The sequence below is a fragment of the Sceloporus occidentalis genome, unplaced genomic scaffold, assembly GCF_023333645.1.
Source record: "Sceloporus occidentalis isolate IW3139 unplaced genomic scaffold, rSceOcc1.0.p SCAF_1, whole genome shotgun sequence".
Taxonomy (NCBI): domain Eukaryota; kingdom Metazoa; phylum Chordata; class Lepidosauria; order Squamata; family Phrynosomatidae; genus Sceloporus; species Sceloporus occidentalis.
Window position 1 is genome coordinate 279,758,709 of NW_028316981.1, and position 23,962 is coordinate 279,782,670.

Sequence of the window (23,962 nt, forward strand, 5' to 3'; positions counted from 1 at the left end):
ATCAATTTGGCTGGCATTCTAGCAAAATCCTATAAACTTTCGTTATAAAAGAGTGCAATATGCTCATGGCAAAGAGTTAAACATTTAAGATGTTATATCTTTTCCTCTGCATATAATATTTTCCGAATGCTTTTCACTATATTCAGAAATCCAGTAACACTTTTTTTTGCCATGGTTATATTATCAGGAAAATAATATTTTGAGATTTTTAGTTTTTAAAATATAACAGGGCAGGAGATAATGAAAATCTTTAGCATGTAACACCCATGAAATCTTTCTGTTATTTGCAACATATTCTATGGAAATATTTTGACCACAATCCAAATGTAACACATTTAAGCATCAACATATCCTGACAAAAGAGATTTGAATAGTATTGTGCATGCTGCCAATTTTGCATTAATCATATTCTTTACATTAGTATATCAAATTATTTTTATAATTTAAGACAGAAATATGACACATTCTATAGATACAGGGGAACTCATTCTCTGATCTGACAATAGGAAGGGTATTTGCCTTGTAAAAATTTGTTGCTGCTGTTTCTCCACTAGTGAAACTCCAACAGTAGTGAAGGCAAAAACATGATGTCCTGGGGCAAGACTGGAAAACAATTTGCCCTCAGAATGGTGACCTTAATGAAAGCTCACAAAAAAGTGACCTGGTCACCAAGGATTTTCCACCATCCTGCCTTGTTCCAAATTCCTTTGTCCAAGTCCAATTCTGAACCTATCTAGTCATATTTGAGTTTTATTGAACTAAGGTATAGGCATGTGCAATTGACAGGTGAGTGAGCTTTATGTTAACAAATTAAAATGAAGTATGATGCTGAGCTACAATGAATGCATAATTTCTAAGTGACAGAAAAATCAATATTGTAAATCTAGCATTAAATTCATTCTTATTACAAAGCAAAAGTCAATAATGGCAGGTAAAAGGGTCTTCTAGTTCAGAAAAGTAGAGAAACTAGAGGCTTCACTAACAGTTAGAAAGTGAATTATATTTCTTACAGACCTATTCTCCACTTCAACAAAATACAGTCTTTGCTATATTCCACGTTACTGACTTCTCAATATTCTTTTTTGCACTTTCCCCATTCATTTGCTAGTGAATCATCCCTTTAAAAAAATCCATGCTCTTAATGACTCAAATTTAAAGGGACATCTAGATGATGAAGCACATTCTGTTTCACCCTGAAAACCTAGCAACCCATCTTCTTTACAAGAAAATTACTGCATCATGAGTGATTTGCTTTGAAGTGGAGGGGGGCACCTTACCAAGAAATGGTGGAATGAGGCCCTCCACTTTGGCCATGAAGGGGGAAATAAGCAGGTGGTGGAACATGCCTAGATCCTGTTCTCATTGTATCATTCTTCACCTGGAATGTCCCTTGCAAGACAGGATTGCAGTCTATGTGTTCAAGGGGGAAATGTATCTGGAAGCACAGCTGGAGGAAAAGTGACTGGACTAATAGCCAGCTTTAATCTCCTGGGAGTGCAGCACAAGCATAATCTTTACAACATTCACATGCAAATGTTATTTCCGGCATAATTTCTGAAGACCCAAATTTACTATACAATTAGTGGAACATCTGCTAACAATTTCAGAGTAGAGGAGTAGGTTAAAATAGATCACACTTTCTTAGAAGATCAAAGCAAAAAAAAAGCCCTTTGTTGTGCTAACATTGTAGTGCTACATGTACGCTTTATTTCTTCACACCATTTTAGAACATTTAAGTTTATATTCAGGAAGTGCATAATATGAAATAATAGTTCTATAATCTTCAGCAAAATGTACAACACAGGAAGACACTCCTCTTGAGATGTTGAAGTTGGCCATGCTTACTAATTTCCCACAAGCAGTCCCTCCCCTCATGCTGTTCTCTTCTTGGAAAACAGCTTCTGCTCTATCTTCTCCTTGCCTCTTCCACACCAAAAAATTGCAAATAATTGATTTGGACCTATAGGAAAATTTTCACTGAAGACATGATATGGGTGGATAGAAGGGTGAAGTACTTCCAATTCCTCTAACAATGGTTCTCCAATTTTATTGGAAGGGATTCTATTTTAAGCTTCAAAAATTAGAGTCATAAGTTGTTGTTGTTTTTTACATAATGTGCAGTTTAGTCTTTATTTGAAAAACTATGCATCTGATCAAAGCATTAGTTATCAAGTAGGTAGCGACATCTGACAGCTGGAGGGTAGCAGGATATAATTATATTAGTATATATTAATTATATCCTTAGTATATAATTATCAAGAGGGCCCTTGGTATCCACCAGGATTTGATTCCAGGACTCCCTGTAGATATTAAAATCCGTGAATGCTCAAGTCCCATTATATACAGTGGTGTAGTAAAACAGTGTCCTTCATATAAATAGACAAAATTAAAGTTTGCTTTTTGGATCTTTTATGTGTGTGAATATTTTTGAACTCTGGTTGGTTGAATCAGTGGATTCAGAATCAATGGATATGGAGGACCAACTGTATATTAAGTATTTATTTACTGAGTTTTGAGATTAGCATTTTTCCAAAGGAAATACCAGCATAATGCCTTATAAAGAGTGATGAAAACCTCAGAAATAGTTTTGAGTTCTGCCATCCACATAATGCTTGTATCGCTCAACCACACCATACTGCTATCAGACTTTATCAGGGCCACAGCTCAATGGTACAGCCACTATAATGCCTGCTCAGAATGCCAGGTTCAGTTGTTGACACTGCTGAATTAGAGATTCTGGCAGGTTAGCCTCCTTCAAGACAAAGGTCTAAACTACACCACATTACTTGATTCTTATTTTAAACTTTAAATAGCAGCCAAAAGAGGAGGGAATCAGAATAAGAACCAGAGCAACCGGGAGAAGCTGCAGATCTTTTACTTTGCACCTCAGTTCCTAAGAAACTGCCCCATCAAAAGATTCCATAAGCATTGTGAGGCAAATACTCTCCCAATGCAAATTGCAGCTTCAGTTGAGACATCCTTGGAGCTACTGCATGGAGATTAAAAGTTATAAAGCCCCTCTGTATATATTGTGGTCCTCATCATATCTCCTCTCACTATTACTGAAAATGAAAAAAGGGACATCATAGTACCAAAGCACAATGTTAACATAGCATGTACTCTAGCCCTAAGAAAATTGGTGTCAAAATAGATGGGCCACTGGTTTAACTCTGAGTGAGACCATTCTTTATGGTATGTTCATCTTTAAAATACCATAAAGAATTGTTGTTAACTGCCCTTGAGTCAGCCCTGACTCATGGTGATCCCATGAATGAGACATCTCCAAGCTACCCTATCCTCCACTACTCTGTTCAAGCCCTGTAGATTCATGCCCATGACCTTCCTAATTGAGTCTATCTGTCTGGACTTCTTCTCTTTCTACTGCCCTCCACCTTTCTCAAGCACTAATATCTTTTTGAATGAGTACCCTAGTTGAATGTCTCAGCTTCACTGAATGAAGACAGTCAGCTAGGAGGCTCTTCATGTGCCAATTACAAAAAGTATGCTGACCTAGGAGCAGTAATCAAAACTTGCATTACAAATAGCACCACTCAATGGCCTTAGCTCTTCAACGTTGCTCAGACTTATAACTAGAGCTTGGTTTCAGGGAATTAGTAACTAGGTGCAGTATTATAGCCATTAATCCACCCACTACCTCAACCATGTTTTTATTCTGTGCAGTTATGGCACACTTGGGTTAAATTAAAAAGGGAAACACTTATTCCTGGATGTAAACAGAAGTCTCTCACTAAGCTTAGAGCATACCATACCTGTGTTTTACTTTACTAGGTGAGCAACTGCCACATGTATAATGAAATGCACGATCTAGACGGCCTATAGCGTGCCCTCGTCATGTGCTAGGGGTTGACCGAGGGCACACCACCCATACGTGCCTCAACCCTAGCATGTGACAAGGGCGTCAAAATGGCGGCGCCCTGTACACATGGGCGCCGCCATTTTGACATGATGGACGCTTAGCGTCTGATGTCACGCCCCCTTGTGATGTCGCAAGTACGCCATTGGTGCACTGCAGCATCATAATGGTTCCGCAGAAAGAACCCGCTTTTTGCAGGTTATTTTTGCTGTGCGAGGGAGCGGCGCGGTTTGTCCACTGTGGCTCCCTTGAACAGCAAAACAAGGCGCTGGCAGACTGCTCTTTTTGGATGGTCTGTACCCCGCCAAACAGAGTAGACAAAAGCAAAAAGAAGTAATGTGTTTTAGGAAGCAGGGTCCTTAAACTTGAACTAGGTCTATAAATGCTGGTTTTAGTTCTGTGTCTCCAGATCCAAGACTATGGGGAAGGCAGAAAGGAAGAAAAGCAGGGCATGTATTTCCTTCTTCAATATACATTTTTATCTACCAAGATATCAATGCAATCCATTCCAGATTTGCATTTAAAGATAAGGGTTACACATTTATCAAACAAACCAGAACTATTTGTGTGTGAACAACAGTATCAAAATATTTAAACCCATGAACAGTACCAAAAATATTATCTCAGTCTTCCTGACAACACAGATTTCATAAAAAAGATAAGAGCCTCTAAAAATCTACTAATTCTCTCCATGGAGAATAGAGAATAACAAAAGAGTTGCCTATAGAATGCAACTCAACATAATCTATCATAGATTACAAGACTATTTTCTCTGCATGCTAACTCACAACTTGCTGGTAAATTTTAGCTATAATTGAATTACAGATGACATCCAGGAAATAAATATACTTTTCTTTCAGCAGAAGATTCAGTACTGGAAGGCAAACTCAGGACTATAAAATCAAGCAGAAGTATTCTGTAAAAGATTCTATGTGGGTTTGAAAACTCAGAGTTCTGCTACTGCCAATATAGAAATTTGCAAATGTAAGCAGTAGTACAATTGCTCATTTTCAGAAATATGCAAATTATCTGCTCTTAGTCTGAGTGACAAATCATCCACTTTATATCAAAAAGCACATAATATACAGTACTATAAATAGGTTATCTTGTAATATTCAAGAACAGAGTTTATGAACCAATCACAATCACTGCAGTTAGCCACATCTGTACATACAATTCAGCATTCAAATACTCATGAATTCTAGATTAGCTGCTCTGATGGCTAGAGCAGTCAATATGTTTCAGGGGAAAATGGGATGTTTACTTGAATTATGGTCAGGATTTCCATATCAAACACTTAGGTTGAATGCATAGTTCTCATCATATGTCAGTCATTTCCATCATATGCCAATAATCTCTTTAAGATAGGAGCGGGAAAGCAACATTGGTTCCCTTCTCCCATTTCATAAGGGATTTATATTATTTAACCAGGTAGAGAGATATCCTTACAGGCATCTTACAATTAGAACCTGCTCTCATGTTTCAAGATCTTTCTGCTGTAGTCCTGAAACACACATCCCAAACAGCAACATCCATGCACAATATGGTAGTATCAGCAGGTCTAGAAAAATCCAAACAATCCACAAGGAATGTGGGAATGTTTAGTGGCAGTTGCAGAGTTTAAGTGGGGAATCAGAAAATGAGAAAAAGACTGAACAAACTGTCTTGGAAAAGGCCATAACTGGCCAGCACCCTAAACAGGAGCATAAAAAGTTGCAGCAATCTGTTGCAGGTACTACTTGTTTTAAAAAATCTGAAAGGTAATTAGAGGCAGTCCTTTAATCTCACTGCAGGTTAAGTATCCCTTATCTGAAATGCTTGGGATCAGAAGTGCTTCAGATTTCTGAATTTTTCAGATTTTGGAATACAGTATTTGCATATACATAAGGTGAACAAATGAGCACAAATGCTACAGCTGCTGCCTTGAAGACAGAGGCAGGTGGCTGGCAGGCTCCCCTGAAAAGGGGAGCCTGAAGAATGTGTGCCTCGTGTCTGGGCTTACCTCCACCTCAGCTGAAGGCCTACACCATTTTATATATAAGGACTTCAGCATCTGTGTTTGTTTTTGCATCTTTGTGGGCATCTGGAACCAACCCCCCTTCAGATACAGTAGGCCCTCTGTACAGGTATCACAACTGAAGGGGACTGGGAGGGTCTTTTTTTTTCCTTGGGGACATTGAATAAACTTTTTATCATGCACCTGCATTTTAATTATAACCCATCACATGAAGTCACATGTGGAATTTTCCACTTGTAGTGTCATGTCATTGCTCAAAAAGTTTCAAATTTGGGAGCATTTCAGATTTTGGATTTTCAGATTAGGGGTGCTCAACCTGTAAAGCCCATACAAAGAACAAAAATAAAACAAAGGAAATACAGTAGTTGCTTCCAATCTCCAGGAATTTGATTCCAACCCCTGGGTGGGGAAAAATGTGGATGGTCAGACCCCATTTTATTCGATGGTGGCAATGTGTGCACGGCTGTGCTAGCATGTCTGGCATGCATGCACCACCACTGAATAAAATGGGATGTGCCAATTCATGGGCACTCATATCCATGGATAGATAGCCCATCGATATGGCAGGCCCACTGTAGTTTCCAAGGGAAGCACCTTTAAACTGAAAAAAAAACCAGCCATTCCACCACATTCCATTGAGTTTGTGACTGTGCTACCACTGAGATACACAGGAAGGACATGCATACAAGAGAGAGACGCCATCCATACTTGAGGGGCTAAACAGATGTGCTGCAGTCATTTCCTCTACCAAAGAGACAAAAACAGAAAGAAAAGACAGTTGCTTGCATTGCATCTTCACTGCCGCTTCTTTTTATGCGTATGCCCATATAGTAAAGTACATGACTATTACTTAATAAGGATATGTGTATGGAATCTGTACCTATGAGCAAATGGCAATGCATTCTGGGTTGGTTCAGCCCTTGGTTCTGAGTTTTGCGTCACTTCAGGGGTAGTCCTTTCATCGTCTGTTCCATTAATGCTCTCAGGTGTAAGAGGAGATTGAATATCACCTGCAGATTCCTTAAAGAAAGTAAGTTATGATTACAAACGGAACTTTCTATACAATATATTTTCAATAGAGAATACAGAGTTTTATAGGTATTGTGCACTTTGTAGGCACAGTGGGGAAATCAGCAACATATTCCAATTGAGTATTAATAAAATTTAGAAACTGAAATGACAACTAGAAATTGATGAACTATCTTTCTGCTCTCCCACCTATCCATCCAATAAGAATACTATTGGGAGAAACCAAATATCTTCTTCTTTATTAGCTTGCACACTCCAATGCTCAAAGTGAAACGGTTTATATTTGCTGCCTTCAATGTGTTCAAAATGTTACATAATAGGCATAAATTCAAATAATTATTCCATTGCCAAATGGAAATGAAGTTTTATACATTAGCTTAAAACAGGCATAGCAAACTGGATTTATGAATATCAGCAACCCATGTTTGGACTCACACAGTGTATGTAGAGTGTTTGACTTCAACTTTTACACAGTATAGATATTTTGAACCAAGTGATATCAAAAAGCTGTCACACTTGAATAAAAATCACATTAACTGGAAAAAATGTTTCCATCTTACTGCAGTATATTTAAGATACTGTTACCCATGCTGCTCGATATAAATTTTGGAATCCATGATAACCCTTAATGACCCCTGGATGAACTCTAGCAGCCTGTCCTCCATTACTAGCAAAGCGAGAGGACATGTACACCTCCCCTAAGGGAGCACCCATATTAACATCTCAGAGGGTCCGGGGAAGTCGCATGAAGGGATTATCTCAAGGTTGGGAAGAGTAAAAGGATTGCCTTCCCTGAAGCTATCAACCTCCTCCTCGAACCTATTGTCCGAGAGGCATAAGCCCTTTATACTATCTAAAGCAGACATCCAGGTGAAAAGAAAATCTTTAGAACACCTTTGTTTCGGCCAAGCCAGCCTCTTTGCCTCAGGCCAGATTTGGCCTATAAAAAGTCCCCACTTTGGCTGCTCAGCGCGCCATTGTCAAGGTCTACTTGCTCCACGTCAGTCAGACCTCTGTTTTGGTAGCCGGCATTTCTGCTCACTCCCAGGTTGCGGAGCAGACTTGTCTCACTGTCCAGCACCCCATTCGCTCCCCGGAGGGAATCTACATTCTGGTAAGCATCTCCATTAGTAATGCCTGAAATCTGTTCCCATTTTCCAACCCTAATTTTCCTGAGTCCTGAGTGTGTGTGTGAGTGTATGCGCAACACATGTGTTTGTCCCCTATTTCAATAAATTAGACATCTAGTTATTAATATCCGTCTCAGCTTTATTTATTGGGATCCCCTGGTCTACTCCGTATACATATCGGGAGGGCGATTTCGGTGGGCTTTCGTAGCCAGCCCCCTCTTGCAATATTTGAGCTAATAACAACATAATAAAATTCCCCTAAACGGACCCTTGGCTACAATACTTATCAGCTACAAAAGTAATGTTTGAATCAAGTGGGAGCTGCATATACACACACATACATCAGTGCCTGAGAATTCATAGAGTGTTCAGTAATCCATCTATTTAGAATACACAAATTAAGCCAAAAGTTACATGTGAATATATTTGTTACTAACTGAAAGATGTTTAGGGATTGGGAATGCAGATCCTCAATTGGCAGGACAAAATGATGCTGTCAAAGGTGCCTGTGCTAGTTATCGCTGCCACATGCTGGTATTTAACATTTAATTGCTTTTATGACTAATTAGAAAATAATACTTTAGCTAAAAAGGAAACTCTCAGATGTTAGAAAACACTGCAATTAAAATTGCATAGCACCATCTTTCTTAAGTATTTTATAATATGGTAATTCAGGGGCATAAATATTTCTCTGGGTCCCTAAGTCACTTCAGTCACTCACTGTCCTTTAAAGCAGAGTGATCCAGGCTGCCAGACAAGGACAGTTAGTGTTTACATAGCATCCTAAATATTGCTTAGAGTTACTAAAACTTTGCACCAAGATACTCTCTCTCTCAAAGAGGTCATCTGAACCAGAGAACCAAAATAAGGTGAATAGGAACTGAGTGATTTTTGTATCCCAAATAGATCAGTATGGAATGTGTCATTTTGTGCAGTCCAAATTCTGTTGGAAATCAACTCCCAGCACTTCTAGTTAGCAGGGCTCATGCTTGGGGTGATGGGAATTACACTTGTGCTCACATGTCCATCTTTTATCGATGTTTGAATAGGCTTGGGTAATTTATATGGTTTAGCTTTAATTGTGGAACTCTATGTCTGGTTTTAGAACTCTTTATTGGTACTGAAGCTGCTATAGTCTATAGTTGTCACCAGGCTGTACATGTTATTTTAAGTTGTGGCACACTGTCATGCTGTACTCCCTGTAGGCTGGTGTTGATCTTGTTTTGTAGTATAGAATAGATCACTAGCATTTTGTTGATGAAACTTTTATATAATTGTCAATTGTTTATTTGCTGCTGAAACAATTACTGTATATAATTGTCACTTCCTTATTTATGGCCTTATATGTTGTCATATATTGTTACATTATATTGCCTATAAGCCTCCATTGCTCTGTATCCCTCATGTTTTTCACAGTATTACTTATTGTTCTAGTAAAACACACACACACACACACACACACAGAGAGAGAGAGAGAGAGAGAGAGAGAATCTGGAGTATCCCTCCCCCCTAATTTTTGTTTGATGTTCTGCTTGTTTAAAGACCCTCTTTTGTTTTCTCTTGTTTGGGAATTACAGGCCAACATCTTGAGTGCCAGAGTTTCAAATCTTGGAGTGGAGAAACTGGGTAAATCCCAAATGATTACTGCAGTATGGTTAGTAAGTGCCAGAACAGTTTTAAAATGTTATTCTATTAGGATTCTATGCATTTAAGTTGCCTGCATTTTAAATATTTCCTCTGTAACTATAACAACTAGAATGTGTTCAATGAAAGCCAAAAGCAAACTCTTAAAGAATTGTTGAAAACATGGAACTGTATTTTAACTTAAGGCTTTATAATTTCTATAGGACATGTATAGCTTTCATTTCAAAGAAGTTTGAATGAACTACTAATCTGATGCTTAGAAGGTACATGAGAAAACTAATTGGAGCAAAGATTTTGTAATTTTCACTCTGCATATTCAATAGCTTTCCTCCAAGCTTTTCAATAATTATTCTTAAGCAGGCAATGCCAGACCACTTCCAAATAATAAAGGTAAAGGGTGCACACAGCTGACAGATATAAGAATATAATGAGCCCATCTCAAGTTGTCAAATTATATAGCAAGTAAAATGTAAAGAATGAGAGACAATAATCTCACCATTCCTTCCAACAAAATTAAGCAGAAAATATGGCACTACAAATTCCAGTATATATACACTCACACACATATATACAAAGTCCTCCATTTTGTAGTAGCTTTTAGATTTTGTCTGAATATAGTTTGATAAAATTGCTTAGATATTATTTTCCATACAGAAGAAATCAGAGCACATTAAAATAGAAATACCACCCGTATGATCACATATATAAATACCATCCATCTGATCACATATCTGACAAAGAGGGTGGGAGCTGGTTTACAATCTATATGTAATATTGCAATCTTGGCTCTGAATTTCCTATGCACTTGTAATATTTTTTTCCCTTCTAACTGAAGGATTTCTATGGCGCGTTACAGACCGCCCCTTTAGGGCGGCCTGTACCTACCCCTTTCCCCGACGGATCGCTTCCCGCTGCCTGGAAAGGGGTGTCCTTGGGGCTTCAAGCCCCAAGGACACCCCAACAGCAGCAGAGAAAGGAGAAAGGGGCCGCTCAGCCCCTTTCTCTTTTGTGACGCTGGCGCAGCCATGTAAAAGCTGCGCTAGTGCCACAAACCCAAGAAGGAGCTCTGTTTCAGAGCTCCTTCCTGTGCCTCGGAAAGGGCACCACAGGCGCCCTTCCACGGCGCCAGGACATCACATCCGTGCTGCCCCATTTGGAGGCAGCGCGGCTGTGATGTCCTAATGGTGGTGCCCATGTAGTATGGGCGCCGCCATTTTGTACATACTGTGTACGTACTAGGGTTGGGGGCATCTGAAAGAGACACCCCCGGGCAATCCTACTATGTACACAGTACGTACTAAAAGGCCCTTCTGGAAAGGGCATATGTAGAATTGTGCCCTTGGAAACTACTTGCCAATGGGGTAACATGCATTCATGCCAGAGGATTGTGGGGGATTGTGACCTGTGAACAGAGATGATGATGATGATGATCCCACACCTCTACAAAATGCAATTGGGATGGCTTACAAAGATTAAAAAATATACAATCCAAAACCCTCAATCCCCCCTTAAAATACTATTAAACAATGTAAGAATTAAAACATACTTAAAAATTAATACAGTAACAATAGACCGTGACTGAGGTGAGGTCAGAGTTCAGCAGTTAGATTTCTTTTAGTGGCCGGGGAGCTATTCAGGAAAGGAGCTAAACTTTCATAGAATTTATACTTCTAATGAAGGGGCTTTAGAGGAACAAAACACAGTTTCAGGTGGAAATCAAGTCAATGAGTGAACTGGAACAAAGACAATTTGTAACAAGTGAAGTGATGTACACATCATAACAACAAGCCTTGAGAACCAACTGCCAAAAAGATACTATCATTGGTTCTGCTTGTAAATAAAAGTTATTTCTCTTCTTGTTCACAAGGGAGTGGATTGAGGTGATTATTTTTATTTTTATTTTATTTTATTGATAAAAGACAAACATTATACAACTAATATAACTAACTTACTAACATACAATATAACTAAACATATCTACCAAACACTCATACATACATATATACATATTTACATACAAACATAAAAAAGAAATACTATATAGTTTATATTATGCTTTTGAAACTTCCCTTATCAAGTGTGTTCACCTTCTCTTATTATTATTTTTTTAACTCTGTTTTCCTTTATAGATTTTTCTATTCATAAACTCTAGTTCCCATATTTTATACTTTTTTCTAGAATATAAACAGCATATGGAGAAATATATATATATTTCCAAACATCAACAAATTTTATAAGGAATAACATCAACAGCACGCTACAAGAATATTATAACACTTAATAGAAAAGGATACTGGGAGCCCATCCCTAAGACACTTAGTAAAAGGATGTATTTAGGAGAAAACTGGGACCAGTAGAAGGGCCAGGTGTTGAATATATAGTTCTGAAGGAAGAAAAGCCTCAAACTATATATTGTAAGATAGGAGAGGAATCCTGTGTTACCCGGTGGTCACAGTGACCTTACTTCATCCAGGACAACTCTTCATACAAAATATCTACTACTATCTTTCCTACTGGCTACCTGCTAGAGGAAATGTATTTAATAGTGGCTTTCACCATAATCTTTGGAGGTAAATTTCTGTTGAAAAGTAAATGGAGACAAGATAAATACAATCCCATCACCTTTCCACAAATCTTTTCTTAGGGATGCTGATGGAACAAAGAATCAGAGAAAGTCCAAAACACACATACGAATTCTAGAAAATCTAGATTCTACATATTATGTGAAGTAATCTAGCATGGAAAGTGTTGGTACATGTTGTGTATCCCTTTTCTGGAATTCCAAATTTAAAATACTCCAGAATCCAGATTTTTCTCCCCATAAATGTCTAAAATAATAACACATTTGCTTTCTGATGGTTCAGTGTACAGAAAACTTGTTTTATGCCCAAAGTTATTTTAAAATATTATAGATAAAATTACTTTCTGGCTATGTGTATAAGGTGTATAAGAAACATAAATGAATTTCATGTTTAGACTTGGGTCTCATCTCCAAGACATCTCATTATGTATATGCAAATATTCCAAAATCCAAAAAAATCCAAAATCCCAAACACTGGTCCTAAGCATTTTGGATAAGGGAGCGTCAACCTGTATTTCATTCAGAATGTCAAGCTCCACAAATATGACTTAAGGAAATTCTCAATTATACAAAAAAGAAAGGGTCTAACACTTTGAAATACTAATGGAGTTACATAGATGTAGTGTAGGCAGGAACAGCCACCTATTACTTTATTTTCATCTTTATCTTACACACTTACAAAATTGACTAGTTCACACCAATCATCTTGTTGGTCTATAGTTTACTGCAGTGCTTCTCAGGATATGAGATGTGAGGAACTGGCAATTATTTTTTCCCCAAAGTGCCAGGCCTCAGCACCATATTTGTATCCATTGGCTATAATATTTCTCTTTTTCCTGGAAATCTGCCAGAGACCAGCAGTCAGTGGCTCAGGGATTGGTAAGGGTCCAAGGACCACCACATTGAGCAGTATTGGTTTACTGCTTCTTCAGCAGTTGATACAGAACCAAGGATACACAGAGCATTCCCCAATATATAATGATCATGCCAAACATAGAAGTGAGCGGGCAGTTATGAACCTGACCTTCCCAGTCTTCACACAGTGAATGGATCAAGGCTTAAAAATAGTTGGTAATATCCACAATGCAATATGAACAGAGACTTGAACACACCTGTGAGGGTGTACTTGTTAATTCCATCTTTTCCTGGGATTTTTCTTTAGCTAGTCGTGCAGCTTCTTTGAATTCCTGAAATTTTTCTGCAAACTGAAAGTAAAGACTTTATGATTATACATTGCACAAAGTACTGGTATCTCTGGGGAGAGAGCCAACCTATATTCATGGTAACATGTGCCATATGTTTTGTAAAAAAAACCCTCCAAAAAACTGTTTACACTGCCAAATTTTTTATATACTAGTTAAAGTGAATCAGTACATGAGATCTTAGAGACCCAGTGTTATCTAAACCATTTTAGTATGGTGGGATTTTTCCCCCATAGACAAGATGCTTCGAAGCTTCTGGAACATATATGCTGGGTTTTGTTTGTTTGTTTTTTTATTCACTGTCAAACTGGGTATCTGCTGAAGTATGAAAGAACCTGTTGTTATGGAACTGGCTAATTATTTCTGCCTAGTGAGTGAACAGCCACCATTACTATCACACAAGATTCTTCTTCAGCTTTCCAGTATTAATAATAAATAATAATGTATTTTTGGGAAATAGCTTGCTGATCAGTTAATTTTCAGCAATAATAATATCAAGATTCCCCAACCCTCCCAAATCTGATACAAATTATTTTAAATAACCCATTACTTCTAATCATCAGTTGCTTGGTCTGGATCCAAGTTTCATTTCTCTGCTGGAGAAAGGCTCCTTCTCATTGAGGAAATGAACCTCTGAACCTTGTCATTATGCATACGGGGAAATTGTCCACATTTTTTTACCACCTGCTATTATGATTTTCTATTATTCCTATTTACATCTGTCTGCAGCTATTGCTTGGTCCAGTAAAGAAAGCTAAGAGACAAAAACACTTGCAGAAAATTTGCAACAAGACAATGTTCTATAGGCGTGATTTCCATCAATGAAAAATATGTCCACCTACAATCTTATGCTCAATACAACTTGAATATTTTGCAACCTTTAGCATGGACGTAGTGTTTTAGTATTAAAAGTATTTCTAATAAATAAAAACTTTATTGTATTTTCCTTCCAAATCCAATTCCCAGTACTGCGTTAAGGTATGGAATGATGACTATGTTTTTGTAAGTTGCAATCATCACACAGTTTTATTCATATGTCCAATAGCTAGAGAAAGGATTTGTGTATTTCCTGCTAGTTTATGATTGCTGGAGTAGAAGAACAGTAAAAAATACTCAAAGAAATTTATAGCTAGAATTTGTCCTGAAGCACTGGACACAGACAAAATACTGGTAGAAAGTCATAGAAACTGTGCCATTTTAATTTTGAGGGACTACAACCCAGTAGAAGAGCAGTTATTTTGCATAAAGAAGGTTCCAGATTCAAAGCCAGGGATTCCCAATTTAAGGGGTAGGTGGGTAAAGAGATGTCTGTACTTCAGCCACTCACTCACAAACTATAAGGTTGCGAGTTCAATACCAGCCAAGGGCTCAAGCTCTACTCAGGCTTGCATCTTTCCATAGGTCACAAAAATGAGTACCCAGCTTGTTGGGGGCAATTAGCTTAGACACTGTAAACCGCTTAGGGAGTGCTTAAGTGCACTGATAAGCAGTATATAAATGTACTTGCTATTGCTATTTTGCCCACTTTTTGGCTAGTTTAGGTCAGACAGCTCCCCCGCCTCCCAAAATAAGAAGTTACTGGCATAAATGCAAGGTTCATTTCACTAATCAAGGAGGCATGTCTTGCTTGTTGCATTTGAAACCAGCTACAGAAAGTACTGTATTACAGTAATTCAATACAATAATGAAGAAAATATAATCTTCAGGTCCAATGACTTGGTTAATATCCTAATTTTGTATCTAGTCAATACAAAAAACTCACCATTGACCAATGAAATTTATATTGGCTTGAAAACACCATACAAAAGATTACCTTCTATATCTTTCTAGCATATTATCCAAAACAGCTAAGACACAACAAGAATTATAGCCAGTGATTGCCTTTGACTCTGGAATGTACCAGTTTAGAAAAGCAGGTTTCAAAAGCCTGTAGGGCAAATGGCCCTCCAGATATTGCTGGACTACAACTGTCATCATCCCCCACCATTGACTAAGCTGACTTTTTGTAATCCAAAAACTTCTAATGAGCTATACATTTTCCCCATACTTTAGGGACTGCTTATGTTACATTTTTAATTTTTTTTTTAAATTGAAGAATAACTTATTGGAAATCTTTTACTTATGCCCAATTATTCATCTCAAACTTGCTTTGCTGCTGTATGTCTTCAAGTCACATCTGACTTATGGAAACCCTGGGGGAAACTTGTCACAGGGCTTTCTTAGCAAGATTTGTTCAGAAGGGGTTTGACACTGCTTTCCTTTGAGGCTGAGAGAGTGTGAGTTGTCCCAGGGCACCCACGGTGTTTCCATGGCTGAGTGACAATTCGAAACCTGATCTCCCAGAGTCCTAGACCAAGAAAGGAAACCACTGTACCACACTGGCTCTCACTTTGCTTTTACCTATTACTTTGCTTTTATTGAAATGAACTGGAGGAAAACAATGGTAACTTCAAGTTTTGTTTGAGAAATATCTTCCTTATGGCAGCATTTTCTCAAGTAATCAAATAGTTGCATACTTTTACTTACTTTCGACAGATGATGTTCAGAGGAAAATCCCAAGCCATAAACAGTATTTGCTCTGCTATCTGCCCACTGACCAAACTTCTGTGATGTTTTTGTGAATGTCATGTTGGGAGTGATGGTACTATTTATTATTGCCTGTACAAAAAGAAATTATGGACTGAATTAAACAAACCAGTCTAATGGTAACCTTTGAAATGCTATCTGGCCATTGTAAGATGGGGGTATAAATTTTAGGAAATAAAAGAGTTCATTACATTACTAAAAGAAACAAATCCCAGACACACAGAGATATTTGTAACTGTCACAAAATCCACGAGCTGCTCCTCTAGCAAACTTAAATACAATCTGCTAATTAATAATGAAATCCATTACTAACAGTGGAAAATTATTATGACAGACTGCTCCCCACCCAAAAAATGTTACATTACCATTACGCCTTATGAGGTCATTTTGCTCTGTGTGACTATCATCACATGATAAACAGTGATGCTACATCTTGCTCCCACAGTTTTTGGAGGAATGTGGAATGTGTGTATGACTCCCTTCTCTGATTTAGAAACCTGTATGATCGGGATAAGAGCATAGCAGGCATACCCACTACAGACACTTAGGAATATTATGTTTCTCTGAGCAGCTGTCAACTCCTTATGGGAGTCACAACTTTAAAGTAAATGGACACCAGTGGAGAAAGGTAGAAATTTTTATGAGAAATTTATTTCCCCTACATTTTTGCACAAAGAGACTGAAAGCTAAGAAACATTACATCAACCGTATTGATGGCGAGGAGGGAGTAGGACTAGTAACATTATACAAAAATTCTGTGGTTACATCTTCTAATATTAGTTTTTGCTTTAAATGAACAGGAAGAAAATTCCATTATTTTCCTCTTCCACGATTTCCTCTTTCATATTTTCCCAATGGAGATCATTCATCTATGGAGTTTATCACACAGGAGGAATTTCTCTTAATTTCGAATGAAAAGAAAGTGGGGTCAGAATGTATTCACATGAATTCACTAGTTCAGCAAATTTACGTGATTTGAATTCGAACTGACTTCCCATTGCCCGAAAATAGCTTGCCATTGCCCGAAATTGCGTGTGATCACCTCACGCAATAACGTGAAACCCCATGATTGCATCCAGACTGACTTCCTATTGCCCGAAATTGCATGTGGTAGTCTATCACACAATAACGTGAAATCCCATAATTGCGTTTGGATTGCCATTGGATTATACATCCAGTTTCCCTTGTCTGATAAACTCCCCTGTAACTTGGTAACTCAGAGAGGATGTGGAAAAGGAGAGTTGCAAATATTCCCCTTTCTGCAGGGCTAACAGCAGCTTTGAGTAGTGGTACACAATCTAAATCATCAATGGGATAAGTAGCCCCTCATATCACACCATCAAATTTTGAGCACTCTTACAACTTGCACCAAAGTCAAACAAGAACTAGGAAGTCTAGTTCGTGTGTAACGTTTATCTCTTTGTGTAATGTGCCCTCACATTTAACTGGTCAAATGAAACTGCACATGTCAGACTGTGAAACTATGCACATCACCAGAATTTGTAGGCACAGGCTAGAAGGGATCATTAATATCTTTGCTTCTGTAATTCAATAATAAAATGGGCATACAGCCCCATATTTAATTTATTCCAAAAGCCTCAATGGATAAAGCCAACTTAATTAGTGGATCTCTGTCAGAAAATGAATTCAGTGTTTTTCAAGTGTTTCCAAGAACTGTTTGCATACTGCATATGTAACCTGTAATAAACTACAGCACAGAAACAAGGGAAGGCTAATTTTAAAGCAATAATTAGCCCTGAATTTAGATCAGAGTCATGGGAAGTTTGACACTTATAGCCAGATCAATTCCTGAATCCAAAGGTCATCTTCCCTGAGATTAGAAACTGAGACTTACCAAAGGAGCATGAGATCTGCCACTCAGCAAAAGTGGAGAAAGGAACACTTGTTTAGAGCTTGATAACTCTAAATCTGTAGTTAATTCTAAGGAATAGATTTTCAAAATGGACAAGTGACATTGAACCACCTTGAAATCCTAATTAAAACACTAGGTCAGAAGTTCACATTTTGGGCAATGGCCATAGCTCACTTTTATATAAATGAGGAGTTGCTACTATTTGATGAAAAATTGAGATTTGAAGGAAAGAAGAACAGGTGGACTGAAAACTTTAGACCTTCACTTAAATGACATTCAAGTCATCCAGTTGGTGGTGCTGGATAATTATGTTAACTATTTCTGACATGAAATACCATATGGTTTCCTCCTCCCCTGATATCTGCAAGAGCCCACTACAGTATGAATGGCATTGGGTATCAGCATCAATATCTTCAGAAGACTTCTTTGTGCTTTACCAACAGACTTCAATAGAGGAATTGTTTGATCTTATAGTGTTTGAATTATATCATATAGTATCGCTAACTGCTCTGCATATTGGCAGCAATTAGCCCTTTTGACTTAGGAGACTGATTATAATGAAAGAATAAAAAGTACCTATAATAATGCGAACCAGGCAACTTGATTTTCTATGCAGCAGAACAATAAATTAGCAAAACTTTGAGAACCCTCATCTCCAAAGATGTAGGTCAATTAACTAGTGTTTTTTTAAAAGAAGCAATTTCTTTACACCTCAAAGCAGACAAAGCAGATGTTCTAAAGTCATCCTCAGCCTCCTGTTCTGGGTATTGATGTAATACCACAGTTTCAGTCTCATTACACTTGCCTCATTCCCTCTTTGCTGTAACTTTTACAGTCAAAAGGCAGACTGTAAGGTCACTGGGCAAGGAATCCTTTTGCACCACATATCTGAACGCAAAGGGAACTTGTAGATCCTTTGAGAATGAACTGAATGAAAGAAGTTGTAGCATAAGCTTTGGTAGCCTTTGTCTAGTTCTCACTCACTTACTCTCAAAGGTGCTATAAGATCCCTTTGCATACTGATATTCCAAATGAGCAGAGTTACATTTCTGAATTGCACCCAAATAGTTGAATGACTTTAAAAATATACATGAAAGTGGACAAGAAGCTGCTTGTGCTCCAGATTCTTCATTGCAGTCAGAATGGATGGATTCTGGAGCCAGTAAACTAAACAAGTGAAAAAAACAACTTTGATAAGCACAGAGCTACAATTCATCTATTTGGTCTGTAGTGTTTTCAAAAAAGACTCAAAGGCAAAGAAATCATACTAGTGAAGTTATCATGGCATTCTTTTGCCAGATGACATTCTGTCTCATTTGCTCATAAGATCACATATTTAGTAAATACATCAGATCCCTTCCCCTCAATATGTAACCGAGGAAGCATCGTTCACACTGATACACCCATCACCTAACTGAAAACCTTTCTCCATCCTTCCAGTGTTAAAACTCTTCTTTGTTCAAAGCCAAACTGAGAAAGACAAGCTCTTAATTTCTAGGGAGACTTTAATTCAACTTAATATAAAACATTACAGCAAAATATGGCTACATTTTCCATTTGAAACTGAATCATATGTTAATGCAATTTTTTAAAAAATATGATTACTTGATGATATCTGCTATATCAACTAGAATTGATTTTAATACAAAAGCATACATATATGCTCCTATATTATCCTATATTATACACAAACTTCATATATTATGCATATGCAAACACACATCATATATTATGAAACACACTTATATTATAACACACACTCTAAGTGTTATGTCATCTAGCCTCTTGCAACATTTATCATGAATTTCAGAGATATGCCAAAAAGAAGCAGACTCTGAACAACTGCCATTAGTTTATTAATGGGTGTTTTGAAATGTAATGATAAAGTATTCTCTTCTATGCCAAAAGTCAAGAATTGTTCGCTCATTGTAAATCACACTTTAATCCAACAGACTGTGTTGAGTTGTACTATACATTAAGAGATTAAAATAGGAACATTTATATTTAACAATCAATAAACTTCTAGTAGTTTACTTGAGCTTTAAAAAGTCATACAGCTTACCTTTGAGCCATCCAAGCTGATTATCCTATAGACATTTCTTGTGCTGTCATAGAAGTAGGACACTGTAACAGCATGCTTGCTGGTGGGAACCCAGTTTTTCTTCGTGTTAGGGTCAATCTGGAAGACATGAGCTCGGGTGCTGTAGATGGGTTGTTCCCTGAAGGGCAAAAAGTAAAAGTGATGGATCTGATTTGGACGTAGTATGGTCGTACACAAGTCATTTGGATATTCCATCCATGGGCCCCTCTGGACTTCACTCTGCATGAATAATGTACTTGCCCCCTCCCCAACAGGTTTATGTGCATTGAGTGCAATATAGCTGTGCAGCACATGGAAAGTACTCACAGGAAAGAGAAGCACAGGTCCTTTAAAACAAATCGAGTGGCCAGCTGTACAGTCAGATAAAAGAGACATATCTAAATATAGAGGCACTACTGATCTACCACATTCCCCTCCCCCATCCTCCATCTGTCAACCTTTTTAACAGTGGCTGTCAATAATAAAAGTGTAATTTTCTTTCAGTTGAAAGACAACAATCTCCTTCTAAAAATTCTTAGTAGATGCCTTCAATTGTTCAGTAAATCACAGCTTATGAAAAAAAAAATCAAAACTTGTATATTTTCATCTCAAATATTTAAAGTGGTACATTATAACTACTGTCTTCCTTAGCCATACTTTACAGTCAAACGTTGTGGTAACATATGTTTGCCATTTAACATATGTTAAATTATTTACTTCCATTATCCTAGAGAAAATAATAAGAAATGTGAGCTATGTATTAACATCAAGGATTATGTAATTTCTGTGGTTAGGAATACAGCATCAAAAGCTACACAATTTTTGCCTCATATTCTTTTCTCATGGTGCAGATTTCAAATTGAACTTGAACACCAACTTGTAGATTCAGTTAATACAGGCTCATACCTTCCAGCTCAGCTGTCTGCTGGTTCTTTCAAAAAACAAGTTGTTAATACTTTTATTAATAATCTTTCTAGTCATCATAATGTTTAGTCTCTTCCCATATGGGCCAGCACATGGCAATTGACATTTGGTCACAATGCAATAGCTATGAATTAAGCAGTGATGTAAACAAACCCCTGCCCTTCTATCCCCTCAGCTACAATTTACAGATGTCAGCTCAAACACAATGCAGTACTGAGTAGTGAAGATCTTTCATATAACATGTCAGGAAATTTTTTTCAGTATGTTGTATAGTCAGGTGATGAGATACCAGCTGAAGTGCTATATGTGGGAAGTTATCCTTTAGGTCAAATTTCTGCTCAACCTCAAAGCTTACAGAGAGGCTCAGATTAAGCTGTAGACCAATTCTAGCCTGCTTCACAGGATTACAGCATAAACAAACGTTACTCAAAGTAGAATTCAAAAAGGTATTCAAAGTGAATGCCCTTGCTGTGGGCTGCTGTAAATATCTGGGAGAAAAGGAGAAAGAAACCACTGTTGCCAATGGACGCAAATATGCCACTGAATTCTAGCATAACTTGAGATGCACTGCCCTAAGTCATGATGTAGACTTAAAAGGTCTGAGCTATAGCATTAATGCCCACAAGCTGTACTTCTAGACTCCTTTAATACTGAAAAACACTTGATTTCAGTAAGACCTTTGATAAGGTTCTCCATGACAGTCTTGTAAACAAGCTAGTAATATGTGGGTTAGACAAGGCAACGGTTAAATTGATTTCTAATTGGTTGACTGGCTGAACCCACAGGGTGCTCAGCAATGGCTCCTCTTCATCATGGAGATAAATGACTAGTGGGGTGCCACAGGGTCCTGTCCTGGAGCTAGTGATATTCAACATCTTTATCAATGACTTGGATGAAAGAATAAAGGGCATGCTTATCAAATTTGCATATGACACTAAATTAGGAGTAGCAGCTAATATCCCAGAGGACAGGATCAAAATTCAAGATGACCTTAATAGATTAGAAAGCTGGTCAAAAGCTAACAAAATTAATTTACCCATGGAGAAATGTAAGGTACTGCACTTAGGGCAGAAAAATGAAATGCATAGGTGGCTTAATTAAACTACCTGTGAAAAGTTTGCCTTGGCAGGTGATCTTGTTGCCTTGGCTGGTGATTATGGGAAACTTGGAGTGAATCTGACCAAACACAGGCTAGAGCACATTGGATAGCTTATGCCATGGTGAGGATGGCAGTGAAAAAATCATAGTTCACTGCCACCACTGTCATTCAGCAGAGCTGTCTCAAGTGATCAGAAGTCTTTTAAATTGTGCCCTGCAAAAAGCAAACACAGACCATTCAATAATCCACTGTGAAGAATTTTCAAGACACTTTGCTGACAAAATCCTTCAGATTTGCTCTGACGTAGAACTATAGTTGATACAGATCTGGTGGCTGTAACCTTAGCTCCTGCTTATTAGATACCTTTCAATTTGTGCAGCCTGAGGATATGAACAGGATCACTTGAGATATGAGAGCCTACACATGAGTACTGGACACTTGCCCTTCCCCTTAAATGTAGCCATAGGGAGATTAGCCAAAAGTGTGAATGCCTCACTGCAAGAAGACAGCATTCCTTCCTGCCTAAAAGAGACTGTTATAAGGCCATTACTGGGGGGGGGGGGGGATTATATCCCTGAACTCCACCATATTAGAGAATTACAGGCCAATCTCCAATATTCATTCCTTGGGCAAGGTTCTTGAATATGTTATGGCCTCCCAGCTCCATGGGTTCCTGGAGCAGCCAACTTGTTGGGGGCAATTAGTTTACAGTTTGAAACCGCTTAGAGACTGCTTAATGCGGTATGAAGCAGTATATAAATGAACCTGCTATTGCTATTGTTCTGTAACTTCAAGCCATTTCCAACTTAAGAGCCCCTAAGGCAAACCTATCACAAGGTTTTATTGGCAAGATTTGATAAGAGGCGTTTGCCTTTGCCTTCCTCTGAGGCTGAGCATATGCAGCTTGCCCAGGGTCACCCAGTGGTTTCCTATGGTTAACAGAGCATTTGAACCCTGGTCAAGTCCAACACTCAAACCACTACAGAACACTTGTTCATGAAACAGATTACTTATATCCATTTCAGTCTGGCTGCAGGCCTGGCTCTGGAAAAGAGACAGAACTGTTTGCCTTGGTAGATGACCTAGGCTGGGAACTGGACAGGAGAGTGGGTCCTTATTAGTTCTGCTGGACTTCTCAACAGCTTTTGATCCCATTGACCATGGTATCTTTCTGGGATAGGACTTGAAAACTCTGTTTCACAGTGGTTCTAGTCCTTCTTGGAGAAGTGAACTGAGAAGGTGGACATTAAGATATTAAGTCTAAACAGGTTGTAATCAAGAGATATGTTACCATAGACCAGTGGTCCCCAAACCTTTTTGGGCTTCCACCCCCATTCCTCTTGGACAACAACCCTAGTGCTCCTCCAATACCTATTTCATGATATTAGATTCACTAATCTACTGCAAATTAAAAACAACCAATTGGTCACTGCTCCCTTTGCACCCAGTCACCTTTGGAACAGCAACTCAGGAGCTGGCTCATTTCTGCCCAGTCACCTATGCTGAACATCTGTAAGCAGCCTAAGACATCAGGAAACAATGAACTTAAAATGAGTTCCAATCTCAGTGAAACTTCATTGCCTTTCAGTAAAACACTCATTGGTACACTATAGAAGGATAATTTCTCTGCTTTAGTGGTAACCCCAATTCTCAGTCAACAACATCCCCTTTGGTATTGACTTTGTGCAAAGAAATATCAAAGGTTGTGGTTCATTAATTTACTGAAAGCACAACAAAGATTTTTTTTGTTCAACCCTGCAATTGTTTTACTTATATAGGCAGGATACAGACCACCCAAAAAGGGCAGTTTCCCGCCGCCCTGGTTTGCTGCACAAGGGAGCCGCAGCGGACAAACTGCGTGGCTCCCTCATGCAGCAAAAAGAACCTGCAAAAAGCGGGTTTTCTGCGGCATCACAAGGGTGC

The 23,962-nt window shown here is 38.2% G+C and overlaps 1 protein-coding gene across 2 annotated transcripts in view; it reads right to left on the minus strand.

Annotated features, from left to right (window-relative positions):
- HOMER1 (homer scaffold protein 1) overlaps positions 1-23,962 on the minus strand; it is a 104,946-nt gene that overhangs the window by 50,645 nt on the left and 30,339 nt on the right. The window contains exons 2-5 of one of the 2 annotated variants that reach the window (XM_089494728.1): positions 19,999-20,155; positions 16,004-16,135; positions 13,388-13,480; positions 6,772-6,911 (exon numbers count right to left, since the gene is read on the minus strand). In XM_089494728.1, the coding sequence (XP_089350854.1) occupies positions 6,772-6,911; positions 13,388-13,480; positions 16,004-16,135; positions 19,999-20,155 (522 nt within the window). Of the gene's footprint in view, positions 1-6,771; positions 6,912-13,387; positions 13,481-16,003; positions 16,136-19,998; positions 20,263-23,962 lie in introns of those variants that run through there. The other variant, XM_089494722.1, reaches the window with a different exon arrangement.